General features: G+C 39.9%; 1 protein-coding gene across 1 annotated transcript in view; it reads left to right on the top strand.

The window, feature by feature from the left end:
• SNTB1 (syntrophin, beta 1 (dystrophin-associated protein A1, 59kDa, basic component 1)) overlaps positions 1-11,449 on the top strand; it is a 213,858-nt gene extending 202,409 nt beyond the window's left edge. The window contains exons 5-7 of the mRNA XM_004679613.2: positions 785-981; positions 4,609-4,799; positions 8,253-11,449. Coding sequence (XP_004679670.1) covers positions 785-981; positions 4,609-4,799; positions 8,253-8,345 — 481 coding nt within the window. The 3' untranslated portion in view covers positions 8,346-11,449. The remainder of the gene's footprint in view (positions 1-784; positions 982-4,608; positions 4,800-8,252) is intronic.
• The last annotated feature ends 4,309 nt before the right edge of the window (positions 11,450-15,758 follow it).

Raw genomic sequence — 15,758 nt, forward strand, 5'->3', positions numbered from 1 at the left:
CTCAGCAGTGTACTTCTCGATCTGCCTGTTCTGCTCCCCACTCTGTCTCTGGTGAAGCCTCTCACCACCCCTGAGCCTCTGGCCTGGACCCCAGTTCTGTATGCACAAATAAATAAATCTTGAAAAAACAACAAAGAAAGAAAATTAAATTCCTTTGATCTCCAACAATATGCAGTTCTCTTCCATATCTCTAGCGGTTCAGCATTGTGGGACTTTTAACACAAGCACAGAGATTGCCTCTCCTTCACAGTGGGCAGCTTGAGGGTAGGCTACGCACATAAAAATTGCATGTCCAGAATTACATCCAGTGCAGCCAGAGGCTCCCAGACACCAGAGGTGTGGGGGGAATAAGTTCACCCCAGCAGCAACAGATTCTCTGTCCCACCTTATGTTCATATTGGGACAAATATATGCCCAAGAATGGAACAGTGGGGGAAATAGACACACAACTTACACCTTTCTCTCATTCCCTTAATTATCTTTGTTTTTGGCTGAATGCACATAGAGTTGAATTTGTCCGGCTATAGCAGAAATCATATTTTTCTGTTCCTTTGTGGACGGAGTCAGATGCACTGTTCTTGGGCACTTTCTTAATTTTACTCTACCATCAGAAAGCAACCACAGGAGGAGACGGCAGGAAATCATGGTAAACATGAAGGTGGATACTTTTGGTTTTGCATCAGAAACTTGAGGACAAAAATACCCATTTGGGACTTTCACCTGGTGACATGTCAAGTGCATAAAATGTTGTCTTTCGATGATTTCTGTCTCTCTTTCTCAACAGGCTGGTCCACTCAGGTCCAGGGAAAGGGTCACCCCAGGCTGCTGTGGACCTCTCCTTTGCGACACGAACTGGTACCAGGCAGGGGATTGAAACACATCTCTTCAGGGCAGAGGTCAGCAGGGACCTCTCACACTGGACACGGAGCATAGTTCAAGGTTGCCACAACTCTGCCGAACTCATTGCTGAAATCACCACAGGTGAGCATGGCTGGCGATGGGCTGTTGACCAGAAGACCATCCTCTACCCTGGCCTCAAAGTAGATTCCATGACCGACATTGGGGGCTACTAAGATTCTAGCAATAAACTGAGATTCCTCTAACTGAATGCAGTGCATGATCTACTGGTGATTTTGTTTGTGGAAAGCCTTCTGTCTTCATGTGAGAGAAGTTAGCAACTTGGATAATTTGATGTCATTGATCTATCTCTTCTGGAAGCTTCCTGGAAGCACGGACTTGGAGGCACAAACTGGTAGAGTTCTTGTTATAAACAAGAGACATAGATTCTGAGTAACTTATCATAAAACCAAATTATATGTTAGGTAGCTCACAAAACTGATCAGAAAACTGGAGGACCAGGCTCTGAAGAACAGAATGAAAGGCAATTAGCTGCGGGGAGCAGAGAAGTTCCCAGCTGCCCCCACCACAGGGATTGCAGGCTCTGGTGTCACTGGCTGAGGCTGGAGAGACGGAGCTCGTGTTCCTGCAGGGCTCTGAGAAATAACAAGTTGGTGGGAGACATGGGATCTCTGTGTGGAGGGAGGAACACTTATATACAAGTATGAAACACTTGCTGTAAGCTTCGCATTTTATATAATGGCTCAGTGTTTTTCATATCATGAGAAGCAACACTTTTATGGACCCTGCAATCAGTTAACTGAGGCAAGATCACTATTTAAAAATAGAAAACTAAATGGAATAGAAATATCAGAGTAAATATTGTTTTGCTATGTAGAACTGTAGATTCGTGCGAGTGCTTTATCCCAAGTCACTCTAGTTTGCATCCTCTCATCCTCTTACCAACCGGCTTTACAAATCAGAAAGCAAATTCTTCAGGCAGTGCTGACGCTGCTGGCTCACAGACCCTCTGGGATGGAACTGCCATCGAGTGCAGCCGCCTCCCTCACCCACAGCCATGCCCACATGCAGTGGGATTTCTCCACACTCACTCCTCTCATGCAGACATAACCAACCAGGTGTTTTGTGGAATATTTGCTGTGTCATTTCCAAGATAATTTACAGCTTTTAAAAAATTGCCTCAAAACTAATTAGTGCTTCCGTATATTCTCCGTGATTGGCAAAAACCTCTTTGGAGTATTGGCGAAGCTTGTATTTCTTGATAATCTATTCTGTATGACAAGAACACCTGGAGGTTTACACCCAAGAGTGGGGAAAAGCCAAACTACCTAAACCCCAGGTTGAATGAAAACCCAGGTCACTTGCCACAACATCAGGAGTGTTTTAGGAAAAAGTGAAGATGGTCAAAGGGATTTGGTTTAGTTTGCATTCTAAAAATTTGGTAAAATCTTTCTCTCCCCATAAAATGAACTCTTTTGGAGGCTGTTGATAGGTTAGCAGAGGAGAATAACAAAGAGTTGTGTCAACTGAGTTAGCTGGATGGTAGAAGAGAAGAAATTATGGAAATGGCCAAAGGTGCAACCCAGTTACAAATTGAAAGCTGCCTGCAGAGAGTTAGGGAAAGGGGCTGAGGTTGTAATCAGGGCTTCAATTAACTCTATAATATGTTCAATTTATCCTGTGTAGATTGAGAACATCTTTAGATAACCGAAACCATTATGGAAAGGCCATGAATATCTTTTGAGGTCAACCAGCATTAAAAGTAGTCAGTCAGTTCATTTAGAATAGCCAATGGCAGAGCTTAGCTGTGCAAACATAGAAGCAGGCAAACAGCCTGACACAGTTAAAGCACAGTTGCCCCTATATTCTGCAGGTTGAAGAAATGAAGAATTGCAAAAATGAGCTTTCAAGGTGGAAAGCCATGAGCACACCTATGCCTCAGTCCCTGGCCACCCATGGATGTCCATTCATCTGGAGGAAGGCAGGGACCTAAGATTTCCTGAGGGGCTCATACACCTGTTAGAAACACCTTTGAAAAGGACCAGCCTTCAGTTACAAGTCACAGGTGTGCACGGTTAATTGGAGGCTGGGCTTCAAGAAGGAGGAAGGGCTTCTCCAGAGATTTCTTGAGAAGCCACCTAACTCTGTGAGCAGTCGGAGACTCCTATTTCCTCCCCCAACCTCGGAATCGTCTCCCCACCCCGCTACTCATGAGGGAGGAAAGTGACTCTTTGCCAAGTTCCTCTCCATGGCCCTCCTTGTCCTAAGCACTGTGTGAGAATGATAAATGCACAAAGAAAGAACTCCAGTCAGTTTTGAAATCCAAACCACCTGGATGGTGACCATTTCAAAACTTTCAGCTTTGCTTGTTTCAGCTGTAACAGTAAATTAAAGTCTTGCTTCAGAAGTTTGGGCCAAGATGAAATTCAGCTTGGCTTATAAAATTAAACTGAGCTGATGATGGCATCAAGTAAACAATAAAGTCCTTACTCTTACTTCTTCCAGCCCCCACTCCCAGCTAAGAAAATGTCTGGTTTCCCTAAGGAAACTTAAGATGTATCTGAGAACCTGAGCCAATTTCCTTGCCAGAATATGTTAAATATGGTATTTTGTAAGGGGGGGAAAACCAATCTAATACATAATAACCTTTCCCAGAACTCTGACAGAGTGTTTTCAATATTCATGAGTCTTCATAAAGAGGAACTCGGACTCGGTGGCCGTCCCATCAAATCCTGGTGTCTTTCCCTCAATACGGCAAGGGCCTTAGATTAAAAATTGGCCCAAGGGCCCTCCCTGGTGGTGCAGAGGTTTAAAGCACAGCACTAAGAAGCTAAAGCCACTTCAGCATGAGTTCGATCCCCGCCCCAGGAGGTGACCATATGGCGCAGCAGATCTCTTCTGACCCGCCCGCTGCTCCCCTCAGCAGTGTCCTTCATCAGTCAGTCTGTTCTGCTCCCCACTCTGGTGAATCCTCTCACCGCCCCTGCATCTCTGGCCAGTACCCCAGTTCTGTCTGCATAAAGGGGGGGGGGGAGAGGCCCAAACTCATCAGAAGGCCTTAGTCTTGTTCTGTTTAATGAGTGGGCACCGGTGGGTACCAATGGGAGTTCCTTATGCCACACCTCACCTCCTCACAACCACAGGAGCAGCTTTCCGGGGCCTCAACTCACCAGGCACCAGGGAAATATAAAAAGTGCTCCTACTTAAATATGCATAAAATGAGCTTTGTTCAACTTGAAAAAAATAAATGTGAAATTATTTTTTAAACCTTCACACTTAGCTAAGTGTTACACTGCACAAGCTTGTTAGTGTAACTGGAAAAGCTGGCTTTTTCCCAACAGGTGGTAGACGTGGCATTGATTTTGCATGTGTGTAGGGATATGTGTGTGTGACAATGATGATGATTCAGAGATTAATTATTCAAATATCAGGTTTTCCTGGCTTATTCAAGACCACTGGAAGGCAAGTTCACCTCTCTGTTTGCTGTCAGAGGCTGAGGGAAGCACAAGAGCACAGATAAAGTGCAATATATCCCAGAAAGAGGCATTGCTTTCCCTTTACTTCTGTTAGTTTCATGGAGCAAGTTAAATCACAGTCTATCTAGGAATATTTGCAGATGTAATTACTGATTTTGAACTTTAGATTTGTGTCTGTTCCCTGGGAGACCAAGGAGAATTGAAGTGTTTAGTGCTCGGGAACTAGACTGGCTTCCATTTTTCATTCCTCCCTCTCTCTCTCTCTCCTTTTCAGCTTGCACCTACAAAAACCAGGAGTGCCGTTTGACCATCCATTATGAGAATGGATTTTCCCTAACCACTGAACCACAGGAGGGTGCCTTTCCCAAGACAATCATACAATCTCCTTATGAAAAGCTGAAAATGTCTTCAGATGATGGAATCAGGATGCTGTATTTAGATTTTGGAGGCAAAGAAGGAGAGATTGTAAGTGTACTTCTCTTTGAGTGTTGTGATTTTCAACTATACCATCACACATACCAGTAATGATTTGCAAACATAATGTTGTCTTACATATGACTATTTTTAACATTTTATTATTAAATAACTTGCAGGTTTACATCTTACTTGACTGTTGAAAATAGGATCCAATGATTTCAAGCTCTTTACTTTGGTCTCATTTCCTACTAAGAGTATTATATAAATATATGAATCAAAGGAAAGAATACAATGTCAGCATGCAATTTTTATCATGTAGAGTTCTGCCTGCTTCAAACATGTGCAATTAACATTTTAAAGCATCAAGCATCAAATCCAACCTCAGCATTGCACAAGGTCTCAGAGACGCAGACTTATGTATTTCACAATCCTGGCCTTCAGAAACCACCCCCACAGCCCCAGAAACAGAAAGAGCTATGAACAAAAGGGCTAGACAGGGGACAGAGCAGAAGGGCCAGGCAAGAAACAGAGAAACTGGTTGACTCTACATGCATGGAGAGAGGGTTAAACCAGGGCATGGTTTCAGCTAAGACAACTAATGCCCAACAAAATTAACAAATTTGTCAGTTAAGGTAACATTTACACTTCTCATATCAGTGTAAACCACCCATGCATTTCAGTTCACGATTTCCTGTGATCCTTAGTGCCTGCCACGGTGGGAGAAGTCTATTTCCTCCATCCAACAGAAGGGTGAGAATTGCACATTCTCCTACTTTTTAACAAGTGCCGTTCTTGACATTTCTCAGAACGACGTGGAATGTTGCTTCAACTGTCGAATATAGAACTTCAGAGAGGACCATGGTCTTGTAATAACTAGTCTTGTTAGTCACGAAGCTCGTCAACCAATGTGGATTGACTTCATCTTGATAAGAAAGATGGGGAAGATGTAAAGCGCAGAGGAAAGTCTCAACTGTAAAGATCCTGTCATTCCCATCCAGCTGCTGCCCCCTTACCCCTCCAGCCTCACGCAATCTCAGTTGTAATCCCTGTGGACTTCCTTTTTGAGAGCGATATCCAGCCAGCTCTTTCTATCCTTGGACATTTAGATTGTGTTATTACTGCTGTTGTTTATTGGCATGTTTCAATCAATAAGTCCAGCCGGAAGTTTCAGTTTGAAAAGATACAAGTGATTTGAAAATCCAGTTTACTAAAAATACTTCTAGTTCAGTCACTTGTTCTATCCATCATTAAACTGTGTATTTTTTCCCAAAAGGTGATTATTCCCTAGCAAAGTGGAGAAGAACAAAAACTGCTTTATTCTTGGCTTGAAAATTTAAGGCTATTTTTGCCCAGGAGAAGTAGTTATGTCTAAATTTCAGCCTTTCTGCCTGTAATTATGACCTGACTTGGAAGATTTAGCAGACTGGTTTTTGCTGCCAATACATTAGGCTGATGACACCCCTCACTCCGTGTCTAGTTGAGCAACCCCAAAGGCAGACCCAGGCCTTTCCCATAGAGGGGAAGGGAGCAAACCTGAGGTTTCAGAAATACAATTCATAGAAGGCTATTTAGGGAGTCTATAACTAACTCCATTATCTCAGACAGGTTCTTTTATACTCGAGTCTCCTCAATTGTATAATACAGTGGCTGAAGTCAGCTTTAAGGTTACTTGCAAAAAATGCAATCCATGTTAAAGAAGTAGAATATTGTAGGAAGACCTGAATGTGTTGTCAGGGTGCCAAATGATACATCCTATACATTGAGTACTTCTTGAGCTAGGTGAGTAATCAAAAGAGAATGAGATGGGTTAACAAAAGAAAAACAATGAATTTAATGATTTATGTACAGAGAATTCACATCGTTATAAATTCTAGACAATAATATAGCAGTCCGAGACTATTTATCCTGTTTTTTAGGACCTGGGACTCAAGAGCAGAGAGGAGGAAACAAGAGAGTATCCTTACTCTGAGAGTAAAGATGAAATCTTTAAGGCATGTTTACTGATCAACCTAAAACTGGATGAGACCCCCAAGCTAAATTGTCTTCTAGGGCCTAAATGGAGAGACATGATCGCTTCTTCCACTAGAAAAGGGCATAAGTTTAGGACACTGTGCTCTCTTTCAGCTATCAGCATGCTCGCTGCTCTCACTGAGACAATCTGCTCTTAAGAGAATGGCAATTGACCCTCCCCACCTCTCCCACAGCTCAGGGCCTTCCTTAGCCTCTGACTCCTGTACCGTGACCATTTTGGGGAACTGACCTCACTCTGGCATCAAATAAGAGGCCTGTGAGTTCACACTTTGTCCTAGCTTTAAGATCTATGATCTCAGAAAACTTTATAACTTCTCCAAGTCTCAATTTCCCATACAAAACCTGAGATAATAGTGTGCTTGTGTGTGGGCGTGGGGTGGGGAGTAGAGGGTTGTTGGGAGAATTAAATAACATGATGCATGGAAAACACAGCACAGCATATAGTAGCTGAGTCGGAGATATTATCTACTCAGATCATGATTCCCCAACAGGCTCATCATCAGAGTAGAATTAGAGTCAGCTGATGAGAAGCAGGAACACCTCCCATTCTTCATTACAGCAGGAGTGATATCAGGTGATAAAAAAAAAAATTCAACCTAATTACCATGCAGTGATCTTTAGCAACACATGAAAAGGATGAGACTCGAAGAAACATCTGATGTACCTGCCTATCACAGCGGAAGACGATGGGGTGCTGTTTTATTTTGCAAAGAATTTTCCCATACAGTAACCTCACTGAGTGCCCCAGTTACCCTGTGAGTTGCTTATCTCTGGGAAAAACAATAAGTAACTTATCCAAGGCATCTAAATGTGTTAGAATCAGGATTCAAAGCTCATCTTCAGATTTAAGAGCTCTTTATGCTTTAGCTAATTCAAGATAAATAACATTATTATGGTGATACCAAAACTGAACTGTTTATAGACAGACAAAAAAAATGTAACATCAATATTTATACTGTTGGTATATAAAACTTGCACAGAACCTATTTTGAAAGAAAAGATAGATGTAAAGAATAAATTTAAAGATTTTTTTTTTAGAGATTTATTTATTTATTCATACAGAACTGGGGGACAGGCCAGAGATGTGGAGGGTGAGAGGCTTCACCAGAGACAGAGTGGGGAGCAGAACAGGCAGATCGACGAAGTACACTGCTGAGGGGAGCAGCGGGCGGGCCAGGAGAGGTCTGCCTCACCATGTGGATCTCCTCTCGGGTAGGCGGGGATCGAACTCATGCAGAAGTGGCTTAAGTTTCTTAGTGCAGTGCTTTAACCGGCTGCGCCACCAGGGAGGGCCAAATTTAAAGATTTTTTTTTTTTTTTAAATTTCATTGAGAGGCAAGGATGGAAAAACCTAATTGCTTCAGTTAGCACCAAAGGCAGGAAATGCACCAAAACGTCTGATGTGTAAGTCACTCTTCTGTACAACACAGTCACTTAAATCACTCATGTTCTCTTTTTTTTGAATTTCAGCAACTGGACCTTCATTCCTGCCCCAAACCAGTGGTTTTCATCATTCACTCATTCCTGTCAGCTAAGATCACAAGATTGGGCTTGGTGGCCTGAATGGAGGGACAACTTGCCTTTCACAAAGGACAGTTTGTGAGAACGTCAGAAAGTGAAACACCAGACCCCATTTGCAGTGAGCTCTGCTCCCGATGTAGCATGCCACCGCCAGTTTAGCTCCCCGGCATCCTGTGTAACCATCCCAGACTCTTGCGTCAGCTTCACCGACAACAAGGGAGTTCCCTAAGAGCACCACAGTATCAGAATAAAACTGTCTTTATAGAACAGTGAAAGTGTAAAGAGGTGAGAGCAATTGGAAACATGCAACATAGCTTTCAAATAATGACAAGCAAGGACATGAGCATTAGAACAGCATGTACAGATCTTAATCATCCTCGTTTCAGGCAACTGGTTCCCCCAGGTAAGCAAGGGCTGAATAGAGGAGGCATGGACATTTCCACACACACATACACACATACCAGTTACAATGATCTCTTTTTTATCGTGATTGATTTCCTACTTCTAATTGAGTTGACTTTCACTGGCAAGGAAAGAAATGTATTTCAGTTGGAAACCCACCTTTTATTTAGTATGAAGCAGCTGTTACTTTTTCTTAATGAACTATCTTTCAGTGATGTAGAATGATTCTGAAGTGTCCTCATTAGCATGATCGGGAATTAGATAAAGCATCAAATACCAATCTGAGCTGTAAGCTGGTGGAATCTGAGCCAAGGTAGACTGCTTAAATTGTAAAGCTTCCCTGAAGAGTAGTGTGCATGAAAGATGATTAATTCTGAATTGGACTCACTCCAAGGTCGGCTAGCCAAGACTGATAACTTTATTTATAGAAAGCAAATTATGGATATTTTTAAGATTGCCATATATGTGTGTGTATATGTGTGTGTGTATACATGTATATAGATACACACATATACATGTATATAGATACATATGTATGTATCTCTCTATATATAAACACATGGAGTTAACTATTCCCATCTCATGATTTTCAGTGGAAGTACTGAACCGTTTCTTGATCCTTGTTTCTGCCTGTGCTTGCATGCATGCATCTTCACAGAAGTACTAGAGTACCTCATCTATGGATGATGCTGGGTTTTATGTATATATAGTCTCAGCACTATAATCCAAACTATTGATCACATCTGCAGCTCTTGGAATTCCAGGGAAATAATACAATGAATGACCTGATATTTTTCTACAAGAGTATTTTCAGACACCATCTAGCACATTACCAATTTAAAACTTTTGCTTTTTATTTTTCAAAACAACTTCACTAAAAATACACCTATTATATGATTTTCAAGTCACTTTCCTCCAACCTTGAAAATTTCTAGAATTTCTATAAACATGTAGCCTTTCTTTTTCCTTTAGTTGATAGATATTCAGGTTTAGATTTGTGTGTTTTTTTAAAATCACATTTTAGCAAATACCTATGCAAAGAGCTTTAAAAAGTGGATCTGCTTAAAGGAATACAATTTTACTCATGCAGACTTGTGCTTATTAACAGAGTTGCACTTTTATTTTCAATCCTTGTTTCCCTTAAGTGTGTATCATGCAAGACTAGTTCCAGAGGGCCTCAACTGGTGATGTTGGGGGCCAGGGTATGGAATAAGAAGTTTGGTAATAAAGTGTTTGTTAAATACCGAGTTATAAAATGTCAAACAGGCTTCATGATTGCAAACCTCCTCAGGCTTTTCATGTACGTTGTGATTCTTCCACAGGAGAGCCAATGAGCCATCCTTATGCTTATCTGCAGAACCCTTTTCTTCTGAACCTAGTTTTAAAAAAGCTCACCTTGGAAAACACAGTATTTGTTTGCTTCTTTGTTTCCTATTTTGAAATGCTGAAGAGTGAAGTCCAAGCCTGAGTACTGTCAGAAAGCTTTGATGCATTGTAAATTATACTGTATTCTCATTATATATTTTCAAAATCACTGGAATGTTGTATACAAGAGAATTATACTTATGTATTGTAAATAATATTAAAATACATATATTAATGCTTATAGTTTGATTCAATAATATGTAATCTAAGGTGCTGAGTACTACATGAAGTATGAGTTAATTACTCATAATTAAATTGCAAAGTTCTCTTATATATTTATAGACAAATTAAAACGATCAAAATTACAATATTACTTCTACGTCCCTGGTTTTTGACCCTGAAGGTTGGGTGGGGTCAACAGAAACTAACTACAACTCTGCATTTATAAACATTTAATTTAAATATTTATATTTTAGAAAAATGATTTGAATAAAATTAATGCATTTTCTGCATTAAAATGTGTTTAGGAAGAACTAGAAAATTTTACTAAGAGAATTGTATTTATGAATCACGTTTTTCCTCTAAGTGCATCATATCAGTGGGGCTATGATGAATCCACTTCAGATACTCATTCTGAATTCAGTAAGTTACAAGACTTTACGCTGCAGCTCTTAATCTTGTCTTCATGTGTGTTAGGAATGTTGTGATTGGTACAAACTGCTGGATAGTGCCCAGGCGCAGTCATCAAATCAGCAGTCACTTTGGAGAATTTATTTTTGTCCAGTTAGCTCTGTGCTCAAAGCCCATTTCTTATTTGAATCAATGAATTACTAAGTGTTTGTCCTTTACGGGTGAGCCAGTGCAAATGAATGATGCTTTCATCTGTTCTCAGCGGGCAGCTGCCCAGTGCTAGATGTGGCAAGGCAAGCCCTTTGGTATTACAACAGTTAGAACATCCTGCACAAATTTAAAGAAAGCCAAAAAGAAAACAGAGATCAGTTTTTTTGACTTGAACTAATTAAGAGAAACAAAACCATAAAACTATTCTAAAAATAGGCCAGCAGAGGCATTGAAATAATTCTCTCAGTTGATAGAATTAAAATGCTAAATAAAAAGCACAACCCTTTTATCCAAAAGCTTATTGACACTGCGTGGCTGAAGTCAGAACAAATGATGTTCATGATCAGAATTCCCCTAAATAAAGGCAAGGGCTTTCAGATCCTGGTTTTATAAATATTTGACTATTCTATCATGATGGGGCTGGCATGAGTGAGCAGGGGTGAGGAGATAATTTTTGAATGTACCTTGAGTTTAAAAATGTGCCTATGTTTATAGCACCATGGATACCATGTAACATTTATATGTGAATTAAATAAATATTCACCTCTCAATATGTTGGACTGGCTGGTGGTTTTATAGTGGCCACACAAGGCTATGGGTCTGAAGGCTGTTCTCCATTCTCTCTCTGCATTTAGAATTGGAAGGTACTAGAAGACTAAAAGGGGTGACTGTAGTGATTTCTGTTAGCATCCGATACTAAAGTCCTCAACTAAAATATTCTCAGGCGACTTGGTTTGTGTTTAAACTGTTAACAGGCCAGAGTTGAGAAATCTTTCTACTCTTTGAACATTTATCAATAAGAGCAGTGTGATGACATTGAAATTATCTCCGTCTTGAAGAGATTTTAGAGGACACCAAGCCCATTAGTACCCAAAGGTTATTCATCATTTTAGTAACAACACTTTAGTATCTTAGGGTAAATGTTTGCTAGTAATATGGCAATGTGATATATACATATAAAAGTAAATATACACCAGCCAGATTTCACTTACATGTGGAATATAGAGAAACAAAACAAAGGAACTGACAAAACTAACCCAAAACGAACCCTAGAAATCTGACTGCAGAATTGAGGCAACCATAGTGGGAGCTAAAATGCAGCTGAGAACAAAGAGGGTGAGGATCCAGTGGAATCTCCTCCTAAACATTTCTTGAAGTTTTGTCACTCCCCATGGACCTGAACATTTCCAGCTCTGCGGTGAAGGAAGCTTCTTTTTAAAAAAAAAAAAAAAAAAAAGATTTATTTATTTATATAGAACTGGGGTACAGGCCAGAGATGCGGAGGGTGAGAGGATTCACCAGGGACACAGTGGGGAGCAGAACAGGCAGGTCGATGAAGTACACTGCTGAGGGGAGCAGCGGGCGGGCCAGGAACTGTCTGCTGGCAGACCGGGGCAGGCAGGGATAGAGTTCATGTGGAAATGGCTTTAGCTTCTTAGTGCATGCAGTGTTTTAACCCGCTGCACCACCAGGGAGGGCTTGAAGGGAGCTTCTTATCTCTCAGGTCAAACCACTGCTGAAGCCTGAGAAAGTTCTTACACTCTCAAAACCAGAACATACCGGTGCCTAACTTTCAGTACCACTGCTCTACTCTGGGAAACAATAAAAAGGCCAATTTTTTTTCTCACATGAGTGTCCAATATAAATCGACAAATCAAGGCTGGGGGCTACTAGGTAAAATAAAATTATCTGAAAATGGCTTTAAATAGAACACTTAGAATTCTTCATTTTTATCTTTAAAGAACCAATTAGTGAAGATTAAAATCCTTCATAATACCTAGCACTGGAGGTGATAGGAAAACAAGCATTTATATACCATTAGTAAGTAGTTGGCAACAATTCAGAAAGCAATTAATAATGTCTATAATACATTTAAAAATGCATTTGTCTTTTGACTTACAGGACTTTCTTTTAGAGATATATTTGCACAAATGCACAAGACTAACGTATAAGGATCTTCTTTGCAGCACTATTTGCAACACAAACCTAAAAGGCAATGTGACTGTCGACAGTTAAATCAATCCTGGACCGCCAATACGTTAGAATCATCTGTGACTGTAGGAAAGTTAAGGGGATGTGTTTGTCCACTATACATGCTCACATGGGAAAAATCTCTAAATACAAGTTCTGCAAGCTGTACATATAGACATACTGATGCCTGTTTTCACCTGCTGGGTGACCAGACCTCTCTTTGGGCCTTATAAAGCAGTGGCCAGTGGAGAATTGTATCACAGTCTTGCTTTCCTGCCTCCCCCATCTTTCTCCCTTTCACTCTTCACAATTGGTGCCTGGAATCAGACCTCCCAAATAAAGCATCAGCACTTAATCCTTTGCCCGAGGTTTCCTTTTCTAGAGAGCTTGGCCTATGACCATTGTTTATCAACTTTACCTTATGATAGCAAAAGGGAATGGGTATACATTCTTGTAAGAGTGTTGAGAAACAGAGATACATGGAGAATGTTCATTCCTGTATAAAAAAATGCCTGGAAAAGTCTCTCTTTTTTAAGGGTCTCATTATTCTCAGTTAATATGGGATATGGAACCAGGATCATGGGTATGACCTGAATGTCTCTCCATATTTAACGAACTTCTTGAATGTACATCTATTTTTAAAAAAAAAAAATTTTCTTTTTATAATGTTCTGATAACAGTAAGCAATATTTTTATATGGTTTACAAAGTCTTGAATAATACAACTGTTTGAATATATGATTGGAAATTAATTACCTGTCACCTGTGGTCTTCTAAATCACACTAAATTTGATTTCACAAGGGGGAGCAAGTCTAATACCTCATTAACATGACTAAACCATGTCCAAGGATAATATGGAATCACATTTGTCTGACAGAAAAGCAATAGGAACCTCTATTTTGGCCTTTTATTCTTTATTCATTATCCCCTTGGACACAAATAAGGCCTTTTCTTGGAGGAGTAGAAGACTCCTTACAGAGACTACTGCTCAGATGGCATCACAGCATGAAGAGTAGGGCAGAGGTGGAGGCTGGCATAAAGTAAGGATGCCCACTGGGAACAGGAGACAGGAGTGAGAACATGCGTCCACTGAGGACAGGCCTCCTGTGGACATGGTCTTGGAGCAGCGGGGGGCACCCCCCAGTCCTCGGAGCTCTTCTCAGGCTGGATTAAATATTCAGAACAGCAACAGACAGGTCAGCCGGTTAAATTCAATTTAATAGCATGCACTCAAAGGAGGCTGCGATTAAGCATGTCCTACATTTGAATTTGGTATCCTTGGATTTTGATAAGCAAAGGAGTTTAAAAAAGAAATCAAGGCAGGATGATTTCATTGAGTTAAATGCCTCAGAGAACACTAGGGCCCACGCTGTACAGCATGTGATGATTTTAAGTATACAGTTTGGTAGGTTTTGATAAAAGTCACCGGATTGCATCAGCACACAGAACATATTTAGAGCAGCACAAAGTTTTTTTGGGGGGGGGCACCTTCTACTCAGTCACTTCAACATCTGACCCTAGGAAATCATCTCTGCTTGGTAAGCCTCCATATTTAACTCTCCTAGAATTTCACATTTCTGGCATTTTCCTCTTAACATGTTTTGACAGTCATTCACATTGTTGCATAGCTAATAATTTGTTCCTTTATATTGATGAGCAGTATTTCACTGCATAGATATCTTATAATTACTCATTCTGCTCGATGAATTGGACATTTGGGTTGTTTCCAGTTTGGGGTTCTAAAGGATTAAGCTAGTCTAAGAATCTAGGTTCGATTCTTTGAAAAGACATATGTTCTGATTTACTCTTGGGCAAATAGTGCAATGGCTAAATTATCTTGCCAAATGCAGATATAATTTTTATTTAAAAAATGGTTATTTTTCCACAGTGAAATAGCATTTTCCATTTCCAACAGCAGTGCCTGAAATTTCCAAATGCTCTGCCTACTCACCAAGACATGGCCCTGCTGGATTTAAATTTTATTCATTCTAGTAGATGCCTCCTTTCTAATTACTGTTGAGTTTGCATTTCCTTGACTGATAATGCTGAAGATCTTTTCATGTGTTTGCCATTCTTATATCCTTTTAGTAAAATGTTTTCCCAAATGTTCTGTTCATTCAGAAAAATCTGGGTTATATCTTATGTTTTAAGAGATCTTTATATGGTTAGATAAAAATCTGTTATTGAACTAAGTGTCTAAGTCTTGACATTTTTCTTGTTCTTAATGTTGTCTATTCAAAAGTGAAACTTTTAAATTATTAAGTACAGTTGTTCTTTTTTAAATTTATACTTTGTACTTTAATGCCCTAATAAGTCTTTGTTTATCTGTATGCATATTTTTCTATATTTTCTGCTAAAAGTTTTATGGTTTTAGAGCTTACACCTAAATTTATAATTCATATCAAATTAATATTTATACCTGGTGTGAGGTCACAGCTGAGGTTCATTTATTTTTACCACAGGGAAGGATATCTATTTATTCAAACTCCATTTCTTGAAAAAAACTTTTCTCCAATGGAATGCATGGTGTGCAGGTATACTCCTCAATTTTCACTCTGTTCCCCACTGTTAATCCATACTGTAATCCATACTGTAATCCATACTGTAATCTGTACTGCTCATCGATACTGTTAATCTGTACTGTAATCTGTATAGTCTTGCCTGTCCTTGGCAGATGTGTGCTAAGAGAGCTAGTGGATGTCTGAAATCATGGGCCACAGCAGAATCTATACATACTCTATTTTTGCCTTTCATATGAAGCTATGATAAAAGTTTAATTTATAATATAGGCATTTTAAGAGATTAATAATAATACAATGGGACAAATATACAAATGTAACAATACACTGTAATAAAAATTATGCAAATGTGGTCTCT

Source organism: Condylura cristata, unplaced genomic scaffold, assembly GCF_000260355.1.
Source record: "Condylura cristata isolate star-nosed mole 26May11 unplaced genomic scaffold, ConCri1.0 scaffold00009, whole genome shotgun sequence".
In the NCBI taxonomy this organism is placed as follows: domain Eukaryota; kingdom Metazoa; phylum Chordata; class Mammalia; order Eulipotyphla; family Talpidae; genus Condylura; species Condylura cristata.